Source organism: Meles meles, chromosome 8 (genome assembly GCF_922984935.1).
Source record: "Meles meles chromosome 8, mMelMel3.1 paternal haplotype, whole genome shotgun sequence".
Lineage (NCBI taxonomy): Eukaryota > Metazoa > Chordata > Mammalia > Carnivora > Mustelidae > Meles > Meles meles.
Window position 1 is genome coordinate 57,669,875 of NC_060073.1, and position 16,263 is coordinate 57,686,137.

Sequence of the window (16,263 nt, forward strand, 5' to 3'; positions counted from 1 at the left end):
TTTCTGTTCTTTCGTTTTGTCATCATGGTAATATTGAAGAACTCCAAGAAAAAAAAAAGTGAGCTTTAGAGTTTATTTAGTTCAAACATTTAGTTAAAGTTTTGGGAAATATTTAATATGGAACTTTTAAGATAAAGAGTACCTTTTGATGATTGTTATAACATTAATAAATAGCTAATGACCTCCAAAGGTATACAAATTACAGGATAGTATACATTTTAACAACTCCCTATCTAACCTAAATAAGAGATTTCACTGTTCATATGTTTGATATTTATTCCCCAAAATCTTTTGCTAACTTACATTCATATTAAAGCATATGCAAGTCTCTGTATCTTAACAACCTCAGCAGCACTGGATTCTGGTAATCATGTTTTATTTTTCCAGTTGTATACCAAATACAAAATTGTATTTGACCTCTTATTCTAAATTTTGTGATTATTTAATTTTAAATGAGATTGAACATATTTTAATACGTATTGACTATTTTAATTTCTTTTTTAAAATTTTATTTATTTATCTGATACAGAGAGACACAGCAAGAGAGGGAACACAAGCAGGGGGAGTGGAAGAGAGAAGCAGACTCCCCACCAAGCAGGGAGCCTGATGCAATAAATTCTTAAAATACAGAATAAATTCTTTTATTTCTCTTTTAATCTTCTCTAAGACACTATAAAAATTTTGTGAAGTTAAAAATATTGATATTTGTTTAGTCAGTGAAACTATGGAAATGTTTTAGGAGAACAGATATAGTTATGTAGTAGGAATATATTTCTATTTCAGGTATATGCCCTTACAACCACTACCTGAGTTTTAATGATTTTTTTAATTTTCCTTTTTTTTTTTTTTTTTAGAGAGAGGGAGTGAGAACAGTGAGAAGGGACACCTACTTGTGCCCTGGGGTGGGTGAGGGGCAGAGAGCAGAAGAGAGAATCTTGAGCAGGGAGCCTGACCCCAAAGCCCAGAGATCGTGACCTGAGTGGAAACAGAGGTGGACACCCAACTGCCTGAGACACCCCTAATGCTTATAATCTTAACAAATTGTTAGAAAACAAATTACTGAATATTACATTTAGAGTCAGTTTGAAGTCACTATGAGCATTACTTTCTTCCATCTCATATGAACATTTTAATTAATTTTTAAATTCATCTCATTGACTAATAAAGAAATAACATTAAATTATCAACATATAGTGAAAATTCTTGACTTTTTCCATACTTTAAGGAAAATTAGAACAAAACCCTATGAAAAATATGTCTTTTTTACATAATCATTGCTGTTTTAAACCCCATCTCTTTGATTATATATTGAATGGAAAAAAATTACTTCTTAAATAGATTCAGATTGGTGATTCTTTTCAGTTCACAAAGAGGTATGAATAATCCATTATGTTTTAAACTAGATTCCTTTACAAGGTAACCTCATTTACATTATGGAAATTATTTGCAAGTTTTTAATCATTTAACTATTTTTGAGTTGTTGAGAAATCTACATTTGATAAACATTTAGATGTATTTTAATGGGCAGTAGGAAAAAGGGCAAATATGATATTGTAAACCCAATGCCATATTACCTTTGAAGATTGGAAGTTATTTTTATTTTCAATCTACTGCACCATTCAAGATTTGCTCAAATCTTGATTTCCCAAAATATAAGGACTCCAAAGGAATCTTATAAGGCGATGAAATGAGATGAAATACCAAGATTGCTCTCAGAAGCTTATGGACATAGTTCCACAAAGTAGTAAAGATCAGCTATATCTAGCCCATATGTAGGAGTATTTTTCCTAATTTGGTGAACAGGATGAGAATGATGAAGATAAGTTGTTGCTACAGATTAAAAAAGATAAGAATATCCTCTCTTTTAAAGATCCTTATGAATGACAATTCTACATAGTTTCCAGTACAGACTAAGTTTTATTACTTTTCCAAATGGCTAGCTATCTGACCTCACATTAATTATTAAGTAAACATGGTTTTGCCATCAGTATGAAAGGCCCCTACAAAAAAAGAAAAGTTTTTGCCTTGCTGATATTTATCAAATCCAGAAAAGATAAAAGAAATTCCTATAAAGCAGATCAGTGAAACATTTATTCCATACGGCAAAGGATATGAATTTCTGTAAGACTCAAATTAAGATTGTCAGGTTGGTAGTTATTTAGAGATACATAAAAAAAGCGATAGAAGTTCTTCTGAGAAGCAGGAAACAGAGTTGTCTGTTGACAAATTAATGTGAAGACAAGGGTGATGATGCCTTGGAATGACTCTGCATCAAACTACGAACCAGTCCGAAAACATCACTTAACGTTAGAAACCAACTGTGATGTCTACATTGATCAAGGTAACCATAACAAGTGGTGATAAAATTGTACCTCCAGAGATGAATGTACACTGTGTGTTTGGATGGCTTCTTTGTAGATATTCTTTTCAAGTTAAACTTCTCTGCACAATTGTGAATATTACTTTTTATAGTCAGAAATGATAATGAAATGTGATGAATGACACTACTATCAGAGCTTCAAACTTGAGTTTGATTACCATTGATTACCATTTTTTTAAAAAGATTTTATTTATTTATTTGACAGATAGAGATCACAAGCAGGCAGAGAGAGAGAGAAGAAGGGAAGCAGGCTCCCCAATGAGCAGACAGCCTGATGTGGGGCTTGATCCCAGGACTCTAGGATCATGACCTGAGCTGAAGGCAGAGGCTTTTACCCACTGAGCCACCCAGGTGCCCCTTGATTACCATTTTTGATACTTACAAATCCTTCACGTAATGGCATATCCTATAAGTCTTAGTTTTCAATTGCCTTATTTTTAACTTTATTAAATAAATATATTCCTCCCCTCTCCCCACCTGAAATTTTCTACATGTAAACCACTTGCATCTCTGTAATCTAAATTGCTTCACTCCCTCTTCATGGAGAACCACTTCTGAATCCTGCCACGGATCTGTTGGGTCTTCACACTGTAGATGATGGGGTTCATCAGGGGTGGGAAGATGATGTAGATGTTGCCCATGAGGACGTGGACCACAGGAGAGAGGTGCTTTCCAAAACGGTGCACCATAGTCAGACCAATGATTGGGATGTAGAAAACTAGAACTGCACAGATGTGGGAGACACAGGTCTGCAAGGACTTGAATCGCTCCTCCCGGGATGCAATAGTCAATACTGAGTGCAGGATCAAGATGTAGGAGACCAGAATGAGCACTGCATCCAAAAACAGTGTGCAGATCACCAGAGCCAGGGCATAGAAGCTGTTGAAGCGGATGTCAGAGCAGGTGAGCCGAAGCAGGTCCTGGTGCAGGCAGAAAGAGTGGGAGAGGATGTGGGAACGGCAATAGTGGAAAAACTTGAGGCGGATTATGGGAGCAAGGATGAATGCAAAACTCCTAACCAAAATTCCCAGCCCAATCTTAATGATTCTGGCACTGGTTAGTATGGACGTATACCTCAGAGGATTACAGATTGCTGTAAAGCGATCAAAGGCCATGGCAAGAAGGACTCCAGACTCTGTGAGAGACAGACCATGGATGAAGTAAGTTTGGGCAATGCAGGCATCCAGGCTGACTTCCTGACTGAGTCCCCACAAGATCCCCAGCACTGTCCGCACTGTGGACAGCCCCATGCACAGGTCAGTGAAGGCCAGCATGGCCAGGAAGTAGAACATGGGCTGATGCAGGCTCGGCTCTGTCCGAATCACATGCAGCACCAGGCAGTTCCCTGAGAGTACCATAGCATAGATACAGGAGAAAGGGATGGAGAGCCAAGGGTATTCCCGTTCCAGGCCAGGGAAGCCTGTTAGGAGAAATGTTGAGGAATTGGTGCTATAAGGCAGAAAAGCAAGCATGGATGATGTGAGGTGTTTTCTCTATGAGTCAACGCTGGTTTCCATTTGCTAGGTAACTTTCATATAACTTGTTTTCTCATATAGGATCAATCTGAGCAAAAGTGGTGTATGTATGTAATACAGAATTCTTTAAATTAAAAAGTCACATTTACTGTTGTTCACATCTGTTATCCCAGTACCTCTCCACATTTAGGAATCTTGTTTTATTTCTGCCTAGAAAAACATTGAGTGTAGACGAAGGAAAAAGTGATCCTAAATAGATTTTGTCTTTTCTCAAGCAACTAGCAATTATGATAAATTTTGACTTTCCAGATGTCTATTAATCTTTCAGCATATTTGTAAAAAGTAGTTACTCTTCATCTTTTGGATGCTGTTCAGTCTGTCTCTTCATACAACCTGTGATTCCATCTTTCTCTTCTATGTGCCAATTACTGCTCAAGTCTCAACTCAGTTGCAAAAACTCCCAGATACATTTGTTTCTCTGCTCAGAAGAAAGTAGATCATATCTTTGTAAGTGATTACACCAAGAGAGAGCTGGAGGGCCGTAGTATATAACATCAGGAAGGATATGGATATAAATGGACTGCATGTCCCTAGAGATATTCTGTTCACATTTCAAAGGGAATGATCAAAATAGCCATCATCTGCCTGCAATCTGGAATTAGCCATGGGGAATGCACTTCTTTTATTTAACAGACACATACTCCATTTGAAGTTCAAACACTGTTTAAAAACTATTAAAAACGATTACAGAAACTAATATAACACTGTATGTTAGTTATACTTCAATTGTAAAATAGATAATGCCACACAAACCCTACGTAGTGGGCGCTATTGTGAGCCCTCATTATAGATGACTACATTGAGTTCAAGAGAGATTAAGCAGCTTGCTAAAGTCACACTGTAAGTGAAGATTTGAAATCCTTGCAGGCTGACTCCAATGCACATGCTTTGAACTACTCATCTCTCTGTCTTCAATTTCACTGGGATCACTTTTCAATGCCTGTTGCTTTCATAAAGCATGAGGTTTTAAGGTTTCAGGGGTTCTCTCTAATCTTTAAAATTACACTAAGAATATCTAATTTATCAGTTCTATTTGCTTTCTGCAAGATCATCAGTGAGCTTATCATATTGCCTTCCTTCACAAACCCTAACCCTACTCTCACCAGCAACCACAAGGTAGATACTCTGTTTCTTCTGTTGCTCTGGAGACTTTCCAGTGTTTGTCAGCAAGTGCTTCTCAGCAATCACTAATTTTCTCAATTAGAGTTTCTCTCCCGCTCCTGTCAGCTTTATTGAGGTAGAGTGGCCTCATAGCATTGTGTAAATTTGAGGTGCACAACATGTTGACTTGATATTTTACATATTTCAAGCTTTGCGCAGTGGCAGTATCGTAGCCAATGAGGTTTATCCGAGGCGCGATTATTGCTAATTGATATTTTACATATTTCAAAATGATTACCGCCATAACATTAGCTAACGTACAGTTAAATTTATTTTTAAGTATTTTTTGGTTTTTATGCTATTGTAAATGGATTGATGTCCTTATTTCTTTTTCAGATGTTTTGCTTTTAGTGTATAGAAATGTAACTGTTCTCTGCATGTTGATTTATATCCTATAACTTTACTGAATTTATTGGTTATTATAGCTGGGTTTTTCTGTTTGTTTCTTTTCTTTTTGTGTCATTGTCAGAATATTCTCTATATAAGATAATATCTGCCAACAAAGACAATTTTACTTCATCATTTCTTATTGGGATGCCTTTTCCCCCTTTTCTTGTCTGATTGCTCTGTCTACGATTTCCAATTGTGTAGAATAAAAGTAGGGAGAATGGGCACACTTGTCTTATTCCTGATCTTAGAAGAAAAACTCATACTTTTTGCTCTTGAATATAATATTGGCCATGGGTTTGTCATATATGGCCATTATTATGTTGAGGTATGTTTCGTTTGTACTCAATATGTTGAGAGTTTTTATTATGAAAGGATGATATATTTTGTCAAATGCGTTTTCTGCCTCTACTGAGATGATTATATGATTTTGTATTTTATTATATTAATGTATTGTATCACAGTTATTAATTTGCAAATGTCAACTTACTCTTTCATCCCAGGGATAAATCCCACTGAATCTTGATGTATGCTTTTTTTAAATATACTGTTCCTGCTTTGTGTGTTCAGTGTGCTAATATTTTATCAAGAACTTTTTTCATCTATATTCACCAGGATTATTGGTCTATAGTTTCTTTTCTTGTAGTGTATTAATCTAGGTTTGGTATTATTAGGGTTATGTTGGCCTTGTAAAATGAGTCTGGAAGTGTTCCTTCCTCTTCAAGCTTTTGAAAGAGTTTGAGAAGGGTTGGCATTAATTCTTTTTTAAATATTTAGTAGAGTTCACCATCACATCTGATCCTGGGCTTTTCTGTGTGCAATGGATTACTGATTCAACCTCCTTACTCATCATTGGTCTGTTCAAATTTTCTATTTCTTCATGATTCAGTCTTTGTAAGTTTTATGTTTTAGGGAATCTATCCTTTTCTTCTAGGTTATCCAGCTTGTTAGTATATAATGTTTGTCGAAGTCTATCATGATTTTGTGTTTCTAAGGTATCAGTGGTAATGTCTCATCTCTCTATGATTTTATTCACTTGAGTCTCCTCTCATGTTCTTCATAGTCTAGATAAAAGTTTGTAAATTCTGTTTATCTTTTACAAAAATGGCCTAGTTTTATTGATCATTTCTACATTTTTTTCATCTCTGTTTCATTTCTTTCTGGTATGATTTTTGCTCATTCTTCCTTCTTTCCTTCCTTCCTTCCTTTCTTCCTGTCACCTTGGGCTTAGTTTGTTGTTTCTAGTTCCTTGAGGTGAAAAATGAGATTGTTTATTAGGAATACTAGTTTCTTTTTTCTTTCTTTTTTTTTTTTTAAGATTTTATGTTATTTATTTGACAGAGAGAGATCACAAGTAGATAGAGAGGCAGGCAGAGAGAGAGAGAGAGAGAGGGAAGCAGGCTCCCTGCTGAGCAGAGAGCCCAATGTGGGACTCGATCCTAGGACCCCGAGATCATGACTTGAGCCGAAGGCAGCGGCTTAACCACCCAGGTGCCCTGGAATAGTAGTTTCTTAATGTTGGCATTTATGGCTATTGAATTCCCTCTTAGAACGGATTTTGATTAATTGCATAGGTTTTAATTATAGCATGTTTTACTACCAAATATAGTCTATTTGAGTCTTATTCCAAAACTTTTAAATATGTAGGGAAGAAACCCTTTCTATTCAGTGTTTAAACTGTACTTTGCTTTGCCCCTGTGGGTCTCTTTTCTCACAGGTTATATGTTATTTCAAAATTGCCAGAAAATAGAAGAAATGGGGATGAAAGAAGGATGAAAAAATTCAAGAATGATTTTCTGGATATATTGTTACCAAAAACATTTTTTCCTGAGAAAAAGATAACTTTTCTTCCCTTATTTTTTCTGAATTGTATCCGGTCAGCATTTTGGTTCTACATGTCAGTTCTAATATCTTCAACATCTTTCCTATATTTCTGAAATGAGTGTGGGGACATGAGTCTTGTGTAGTTAATATGAACCACAGTTTCTGCATTGCTAATATTGTTAGTGTAAGCAAACGATGTGATTTTTGGCACATATTCCTGTGGATTTCATTTACCTTTTAAATCTTGGCTTCTGGAAATTAAAAAGTGTTTTTACTTAAATGTATCCAGTATTTCTAAGTATTTATACCTGAGGTAAGTTCAAATATTTATTCCACAACATTAAAGGAATTCAAAGTCTCTCCATAGTGAGTTCCTGTAGTGTAGTGTTCCTAAACTAGAGATTTTTTTTCTTTTTTTAAAATTAACATATAATGTATTATTTGCCCCAAGGGTACAGTTCTGTGTATGGTCAGATTTACACACTTTACAGCACTCACCATAACACATACCCTCCCCAATGTCCATAACTCCACCACCCTCTCTCGACCCCCCACCCCAGCAACCCTCAGTTTGTTTTGTGAGAGTAAGAGTCTCTGATGGTTTGTCTCCCTCCTGATCCCATATTGTTTCATTTTTTCCTTCCCTACCCCTCAAACTCCCCACTTTGCCTCTCAAATTATTCATATCAGGGAGATCATTGATAATTGTCTTTCTCTGAATGACTTAGTTTGCTCAGCATAATACCCTCTAGCACCATCTACACCATTACAAATGGCAAGATTTCATTTATTTGGATGGCTGCATAGTATTTCTTTGTGAATATATACCACATCTTCTGGATCCATTCATCTGTTGATGGACTTCTAGGTTCTTTGAATAGTTTGGCAATTGTGGACATTGCTGCTATAAACATTCAGGTGCACGTGCCCCTTCAGACCATGACATTTTCTTCTTGGCCTTTTGGCTAAGATCAAGAGTAGTATCAAAACTAGAGTTTTTTAATACACTGAAAATGATCAGGTTGGAAGACTTGAACATTTTCAACAATAAATAATTTAAAGTTGTTTTCTAAGGCAGAAAGATTATGCAGTTAGGACCAAAGACTCACATTTAAGTAACTAGAACAATATTAATGCCACAACTATGTGATCTTCAGAAAGTTTCCAGTACGTATCTCTAGCCACGTGTCATCCCATAGCAGTCCAAGATGAGCCACTTATGTAGTTTTAGATATTCTAAGTAAAACGGAGAGGGTAAAACCCATGTTCATCTTTTATTTAGCCTACTATATCTAAAATATTATGTCAACATGTAGTCAATATAAAAATTTTTGAAGAGACATTTTAAATCATTCTTTCCCAACTAAGTCTTTGATCTAGTCTGTAATTTGTACTTACATTACATCTCAATTTGACTTGCCACATTCCAAGAACAAAATAGGCCCTGGTGGCTCATGGATAACTTATTAAAGAGTGCCACTCTGACCTCAGTTTCTTCATCTCTAAAATGGAAACAACAATGTTCTTGTATTAAGTGTTTGCTTCGTGTCTTTCGCGATTCTAAACGTTTCACAATTTCATCTAACTCATTTGTCAGGACAATCCTGTGAAGTAATGTTATCATCCCCATTTTAGATGAGGCTAAGTATCTTGCCCAGGGTCGCAGTACTCACAGGTGTTGGAGAAGGGTTTCCAAACCAGAAAGCCTGGCTTTATAAGCACATTCTTTATCTACTGCCATTAAAATAGAAGATATGTGTGTTCAGTAATTCTAGAAATTTAATTAGATAACAGAAGTACTCAATTCTGAGAATTAAATAATGCTAAAATTCCTAGCACAATTTAAATGCTAAAAAAAAGCGCTTGGTGTAATTGCTGTTATGAAAGTAGAGACTCAAATGTCAAGCAGCTTATAAGGATTATCAACCTTACACAAACCTATTGACTTTGAAGAATGTTTTATTTGCCAGCACATGAAGTCTTTGAATACTGAAGTCATGTTATCAAAAAAAGAGGGAACAGCTGTAACTGAAATGGAGGGAAATAAAATAAAAGTTTATTTTAACAACAATAGCCTGTTTTATGCTGCCCTTCAAAAAACATGTAAGGACTCATTAGGGAGGAAGCAAGCTATAAGACGTTGCTTGATCTCTCTGTCCAATGTTTCCTCCAAATCTCCCTGGACAGGAGAACTGTAATTGCAAACTTGCACTTGTGAGACTATTCAGAATTTGGTGGAGTGGAGAGTCTGCCCTGCAGACACCGCCTCTGGGTTTGCCCTCATTCCCCCAAAGGAACACAGCCCTGTAATCACTCACTCTCAGCCCCTCACGGGGTTCAGGCTTTACTCTAGTGATTCCCAGACCTGCATAAATTTTGCTTCTCCTAGAATGTCCGTGCCACTGGGAAAAAAGGAGGAAGAACAAGATCCATTTTCAAGATTGGTGAGACCATCTCTACTGTGAGTGACAGTTGTTCTTATTTAAGGCATCGAAAACGACATGTCAGAATGGACAACATGACTGAGAAATGAATTCTCCAAGTGACTGAGTGTCTTATGTAACAGGCAGATGTTAATCTTATAGCTGGTGGCAATGATTTGCAATTTGATTCACCAGGTTTTATTTATTAATTTATTTTGTTTTTGTTTTTTAATTCACCAGGTTTTAAATGCAAAAACTCAAATGTGTTTTCTTATTCTACTTGGTGTACTTAAACTTCCTTATTATACCTTCATATGCCAGAAATCATTTTTTTCTCTGTTATTTGTAGTATGAAACATTGAAGTAGAAAGCGACAGTGAGATTGTGGATATGGACATGGCTTCCTCTGATGGGGCCAATGACCTAATGACAAGGTTTCACATGTAGGCATAATGTAGTTTGTTTCAGAGCAAATGCAGTTTCGGTAAAAATACAAGCATTGGTCTTATATATAATGAGTTGTTGTGCCAAATCCAGTCATTCTTTCTATGGCTGTTACCTCAAAGTTTATATTAAGGGGTGGAAAACCCTTACGATTCTTAATTAGCTGTTAGATAAATATATGTGTATACACATACACACAAACACACACACAGTTTTGTTTTTTTTCTTTTTCCTGAGAAGTTTCTGTATTTATAGATTCATGTCTGTTCAACCTGATTCCAAAGTCAATAACTCGACCTTTCTCCTTGCGGGTTTCCCTGGCCTGGAACGGGAATACCCTTGGCTCTCCATCCCTTTCTCCTGTATCTATGCTATGGTACTCTCAGGGAACTGCCTGGTGCTACACGTGATTTGGACAGAGCCAAGCCTGCATCAGCCCATGTTCTACTTCCTGGCCATGCTGGCCCTCACTGACCTATGCATGGGGCTGTCCACAGTACATACAGTGCTGGGCATCCTGTGGGGGCTCAACCAGGAGATTGGTCTGGATGCCTGCATTGCTCAAGCCTTCTTTGTTCATGGTCTGTCATGCATGGAGTCTGGAGTCCTACTGGCCATGGCCTTTGATCGCTTCACTGCAATCTCCAAACCTCTGAGATATACATCCATTCTCACCAATACAAGAATCATCAGCATTGGTGCGGCCATTTTAGGGAGGATTTTCCTCACTGCTCCCATTGTCCGCCTAAAGTTCTTTGATTACTGCCGCCCCCACATCCTCTCCCACTCTTTCTGCCTGCACCAGGACCTGCTTCGGCTCACCTGCTCTGACATCCGCTTCAACAGCTTCTATGCCCTGGCTCTGGTGATCTGCACACTGTTTTTGGATGCAGTGCTCATTCTGGTCTCCTACATCTTGATCCTGCACTCAGTATTGACTATTGCATCCCGGGAGGAGCGATTCAAGTCCTTGCAGACCTGTGTCTCCCACATCTGTGCAGTTCTAGTTTTCTACATCCCAATCATTGGTCTGACTATGGTGCACCGTTTTGGAAAGCACCTCTCTCCTGTGGTCCACGTCCTCATGGGCAACATCTACATCCTTTTCCCACCCTTGATGAACCCCATCATCTACAGTGTCAAAACCCAGCAGATACGTATTAGGATCCAGAGATGGTTCACTAAGCCAAACTGAGTACTGGAGGTTAGTGTGTTCTAAGGAAGGGAAGGGAGTGTTTGCAATAGGAATGACGAATAACAACATGTGGCAGAAATAATACATTTATATGTAATATTTATCAGATTAAAAGCATACTTTAGAAGATAGTCATTTTCTAATTTAGTTTTCCAAAGCTAGAGAAATATGCAGAGAATATGTTACTGATCCATTCCCTAATTTTAAAATTCAGTATGATGTTAGTTAGCTACAGTGAGTTATATTCTGTAGTGTGTCAATGAGCACTTGCCTGGGTAATTCCCAAGTTTACAGTACCATTCATGCTTTTTTACTTTTAATTCAGAGTGTGATTATATTTTCTCATGTAACTGGTATATTTGTACATTTACTATGTATGAAAAGAATAGCCTTTACATATTATTATCAGTTATTTCAAGTTGACTCTGTTAAGGTTGTTGAGAGGAAAATTTTACTCTATCGTGCAAGGTTCTCCTAAAATGGTCTAATAATTAAATTGGCATGAGACAGATTAACAGGAAAAAACCAATATTTAACTCCATGCACATAGAGGCCCTGTAGTAAAGTTTAAACCTTAAGAAATGACCAATGCATGAAGTGGGGAGGGGGGCGTTCTTTGTTTTGCTTTGTTTTATGTTAAGATTTTATTTATTTGAGAGAGAGAAAGAGACAAGGAGGAGAAGGAGAGAGAATCTGAAGCAGACTCCGTGTTGAGCACAGAACCCCAGGCAGAGTTCGATCCCATGACTGAGAGATCATGACCTGAGCTGGTAACCAATAGTGGAACACTTAACCGACTGAGCCACCCAGGCACCCCAGCATGAAGTGTTTGTTCATTTTAGAGAAAGAATTATTTATCTGTGAGGAATGGGCAGGACAAAGAAAACTTATGCTCAGGAGCTTCGGCTAGTAAGGAATTGTAATTTGGACTAGAATCTGGACTGAGGTAATACATTAGTAATAGTTACAAGCTGTATTTATTTATTTATTTGACAGGCAGAGATCAACAAGCAGACAGAGAGACAGGCAGAGAGAGAGGAGGAAGCAGGCTTCCCACTGAGCAGAGAGCCTGATGCTGGCTCCATCCCAGGACCCTGAGATCATGACCTGAGCCGAAAGCTTAGATTATATAGGCTCCTTTGGCCCTACATTCCCTACCTTGGATGATAAGGATGTCTCTTTACCTCTTGGTGCAGACAGGGTATCTTTCCCAAGGGTATTGTATCCTCTGCTTTCTGGAGACAAAGAAAAGTCAGTATTCTTTCACTGGCTTTTTCTTAAATTACTTCAATTCAAAATAATCTTTATTGTCATACGTTGGGACTGCCTTCCCTGGGCCCCCAGAAAGTCACACACACCTCACCTCTTCTACCTGTAATTAAGCCAAAGTGCCAGGAAAGCCCATTCTGACTCCCTAATAGAATACTGGACGAGTAGGTTAGATTATAGATAAGACGTGGTGAACGCTGACAGAATCGCCTATCACATCTCTACATATGCTACCATGTGCCCCAAATCTGTATAGTTTACAGTGCTCATGAGAGCTGTCAGTTGACTTCAGTCTTGGTGTCAGCATATGTGAAATTTTAAAGACAGCTTGAGTAACCTCTTTATATTTAAGGGAGGTTCCTAAGGCCCAGAGATAGAAGTAAAACATCAGTAGCTAGGTTGGGGATAGAATTGTGGTTTTGAGAATCCTTTCAATGTATATTTCACTTCTAAGTCTCATCCTCTTCATAGATAAAATTAGGAAATTCAATTCAATCATAAAAAGCAGATGTAATTTTTTGGTACTTGCTTTTGAAAAATATTGACTTCCCAAAATAAAAAATAAAAAATAAAACACATAGTAGCAGTCTCAAGATGTTTTTTTATTTCTTTAAATATCGTCTCCTAATGACAGCTATGTACTAGCCATGGCTGGAGCGGCAGAGTTACCAGCAGAGACAAATTACAGTGAAGCCGCAGAGATGGGAGGAAGCAGATTGTTACACATGTAGCTTCAGGTAAGGAAGTTCCACCATCAATATCCGAACAAACAGGGAAAATTTCAATTTTGAAAATTATTGTTTGGCTTGTTCACTTTAATTTGTCTTTTAATATTTTATTAGAAAATTAGTGTGACTCTTTTTAGCTTTTATTTATTTGAGTAAGCGAGAGAGAATATGAGAGTACATTTACAGATTTGTACTTTATTTTAAATAAATTGTTACTAAATTGATAGCATAATGAGAAAGTAGCTATTAAGGCATTATATATATGTATATGGATATATATCTACACATGCATATTTTTGTGTATGTATATACATATTTGTATATATATATATTTGTGTCTATGTGTATATACATATACACACACATGTAGTCAATCCTTATTATTTACAGATTCTATGTTTGTGAATTCACCTACTTGTTAAAAAGGATTTGAAACCTCAAAGCAATACCTCGGTGCTGTCACCATCAGTGGACATCTAACTTTTTGCAGAGCAGCACAAACTTTGAGGTGCCTAGCACACATGTTCCCAGCTGCGGTTGAACAAGGCGAAGCTCTGCCTTTTGGTTTATATCGAATAGGTGTAAATGAGTATCCCTTTCCGTGGTCTATTTAACACTCTGTTCTTTTCCTTTGTTGGTGGTGGTGGCGACAGAAACTGTTGAAAATGGCCCCAAGTATGTTGTGGAAGTGCTGTCCAGGCTCATATACACAGGCTGTGGTCCATCTCACAGAAGAAATAAGTGTGTCAGATAAGCTGCCTTTAGATCGTAGCTTTGTTGTCTGTGAGTTCAATATTAATGCATCAAAAATGCTGTACATTCAGAAAAAGCATGAAGAGGTTTACCCATCTGTGTATGAGGCTCTGCCTCAAGTGCTAAGGTAGCATCTGGAGTATGTGATGAAACTATGGCAAAGAGAGGAAACTGACTAAATTTGTGAATCCATGAGATAATGACAGATTAAATAAAGTGCAGTGGATGGCACCCTTGTAGGGTGAAATCCAAAGGAATCTACAGACACACGACCCAGGGTCAGGAAAATGGGGACTACTTCTCAGCTAGTGTCTTACTACAATGACATAGTGCGTGAAATTCATTATTTGTAGGAAATACATATTGAAATGTGCTTTTGACAGAAGCATACAGAGATTATGTCAAACTGGTTATGGAAAATGTGATCAGAGGCTCAAAAGCAAAAGGAACATAATACTGTGTTTCAGAGTTTATTAATGCAGTGTTTTCAGCAATTTAACAGAATATAATTGCAGCAACTAACAAAATGATCTGTATATGGGGATCCTGGGTGGCTCAGATGGTTAAGTGTCTGACTTTGGCCCAGGTCATGATCTCAGAGTCCTGGGGTGGAGCCCTGCATTGAGTTCCCTGCTTAGCGGGAAGCCTGCTTGCCCCTCTCTCTGCCTGCCCCTGCCTACTTGTGATCTCTTTCACTGTCAAATAAATAAATAAAATCTTTAAAAAAAAATAGGCGATATTTATATTTGCACTGTAATTCTATTTTCATTAATGCACAGAACAAAATTACTAAGAGCTATGAAAAAATATATTTGCACATGAATGTTTATTACATCATGAATATGTTTCCAAAACTCTTTATTGAGAGAAAAAGTTAACTGAATTATGGCACTTCTATAATATTCATCGTCATGGGCATATTGAGAGTGAAAAATCCCCAAAGCGGTATGTTACAAACTTGCCTATATTATTACAATAGTAGCTAAAAACTGTGCAGAACAATGTTTATGAGATGATTTAATAGTACTTAAAAGAATTCTCATATATTCAAGTATAAAAAAGCCTGAATATCGGAGCACCTGGGTGGGTCAGTGGGGTAAGCCTCTATCTTCAGCTCAGGTCATGATCTCAGGGTCCTGGGATCCAGCCTGGCATCAGGCTCTTTGCTCAGCGGGGAGCCTGCTTCCCTTCCTCTCTCTCTGCCTGCTGCTCTGTCTACTTGTGATTTCTCTCTGTCAAATAAATAAATAAAATCTTAAAAAAAAAAAAAAAAGCCAGAATATCATACTCATTAGAGAGAAGTGTTTTATATTGAGTTTTATACAATGAATAGTATTGTTTAAATTTAAGACATATATTTCATCAGAAGGATTTTTTTAAAGATTTTTTATTTATTTATTTGACAGACAGAGATCACAAGTAGGCAGAGAGGCAAACAGAGAGACAGGGGGAAGCAGGCTCCTCGCTGAGCAGAGAGTCCATTGAGGGGCTCGATCCCAGGGCCCTGGGCCCATGATCTGAGCCGAAGGCAGAGGCTTAACCCACTGAGCCACCCAGGTGCCCGTATCAGAAGGATTTTTCAAAGGATATGGTATTATTTTAACTGACCCATGGAGTTTTCATATACACAAATATCAGAAACAATTTCATATATATTACAGACCATATATAAATTTTGTGATTGGCACAGTTTTCTAAGCATACCCAAAACTGTATTAAAAAGGGAAAATGAGGAAAATTAAAAATGTTTTGTGTATAAAATCCAAATTATAATTCAGCCCAGAAGGAGCAAGAAGGAGAAACTAGAGGCAAAAGTTTACCCAATGAGCAAGTAAAGAAGAAATTAAAATGCCATCAGAGATGTTCTGAAGCTGTAAAATTCCAGAGAGGAGTATTTCTGATATTGGAGAAAGCTGACTTTTTGAAGCTCCATTTGCCAAGAAGTTGGGCATAACATAGAGCATGAACTCAGCCATTAATACCTAGCTTGCAAAAATGCTACACAGAGGCTGTTATGGAGGGCAGGGAAGGTTTCCCAGAAGGGTATAGGTCTTTGGAATGCTGAGGTCTGCATGACCACTGCCAGTGGAATGCCCAGGGGAGCTGCCTTCCTGGAAGCTTGCTTAGCCCAAACAGAGGCCCTGTGATCTAAGAGAGGTATGCA

General features: G+C 37.4%; 2 protein-coding genes and 1 pseudogene across 2 annotated transcripts; 2 read left to right on the top strand and 1 right to left on the bottom strand.

Annotated features, from left to right (window-relative positions):
• Window positions 1-2,907: 2,907 nt before the first annotated feature.
• Window positions 2,908-10,108, bottom strand: LOC123948745 (olfactory receptor 51V1-like). Its single transcript, XM_046015905.1, has 2 exons — window positions 10,086-10,108; window positions 2,908-3,829 (listed from the first exon to the last, which is right to left on the bottom strand). The coding sequence occupies exons 1-2, from the start codon at window positions 10,106-10,108 to the stop codon at window positions 2,908-2,910; spliced, it is 945 nt and encodes a 314-aa protein (XP_045871861.1).
• Window positions 5,224-5,383, top strand: LOC123950084 (annotated as a pseudogene).
• Window positions 10,109-10,413: 305 nt separating the features above from the next.
• LOC123949320 (olfactory receptor 51V1-like) lies at window positions 10,414-11,349 on the top strand. Its single transcript, XM_046016720.1, has one exon. The coding sequence runs from the start codon at window positions 10,414-10,416 to the stop codon at window positions 11,347-11,349; it is 936 nt and encodes a 311-aa protein (XP_045872676.1).
• Window positions 11,350-16,263: the final 4,914 nt, after the last annotated feature.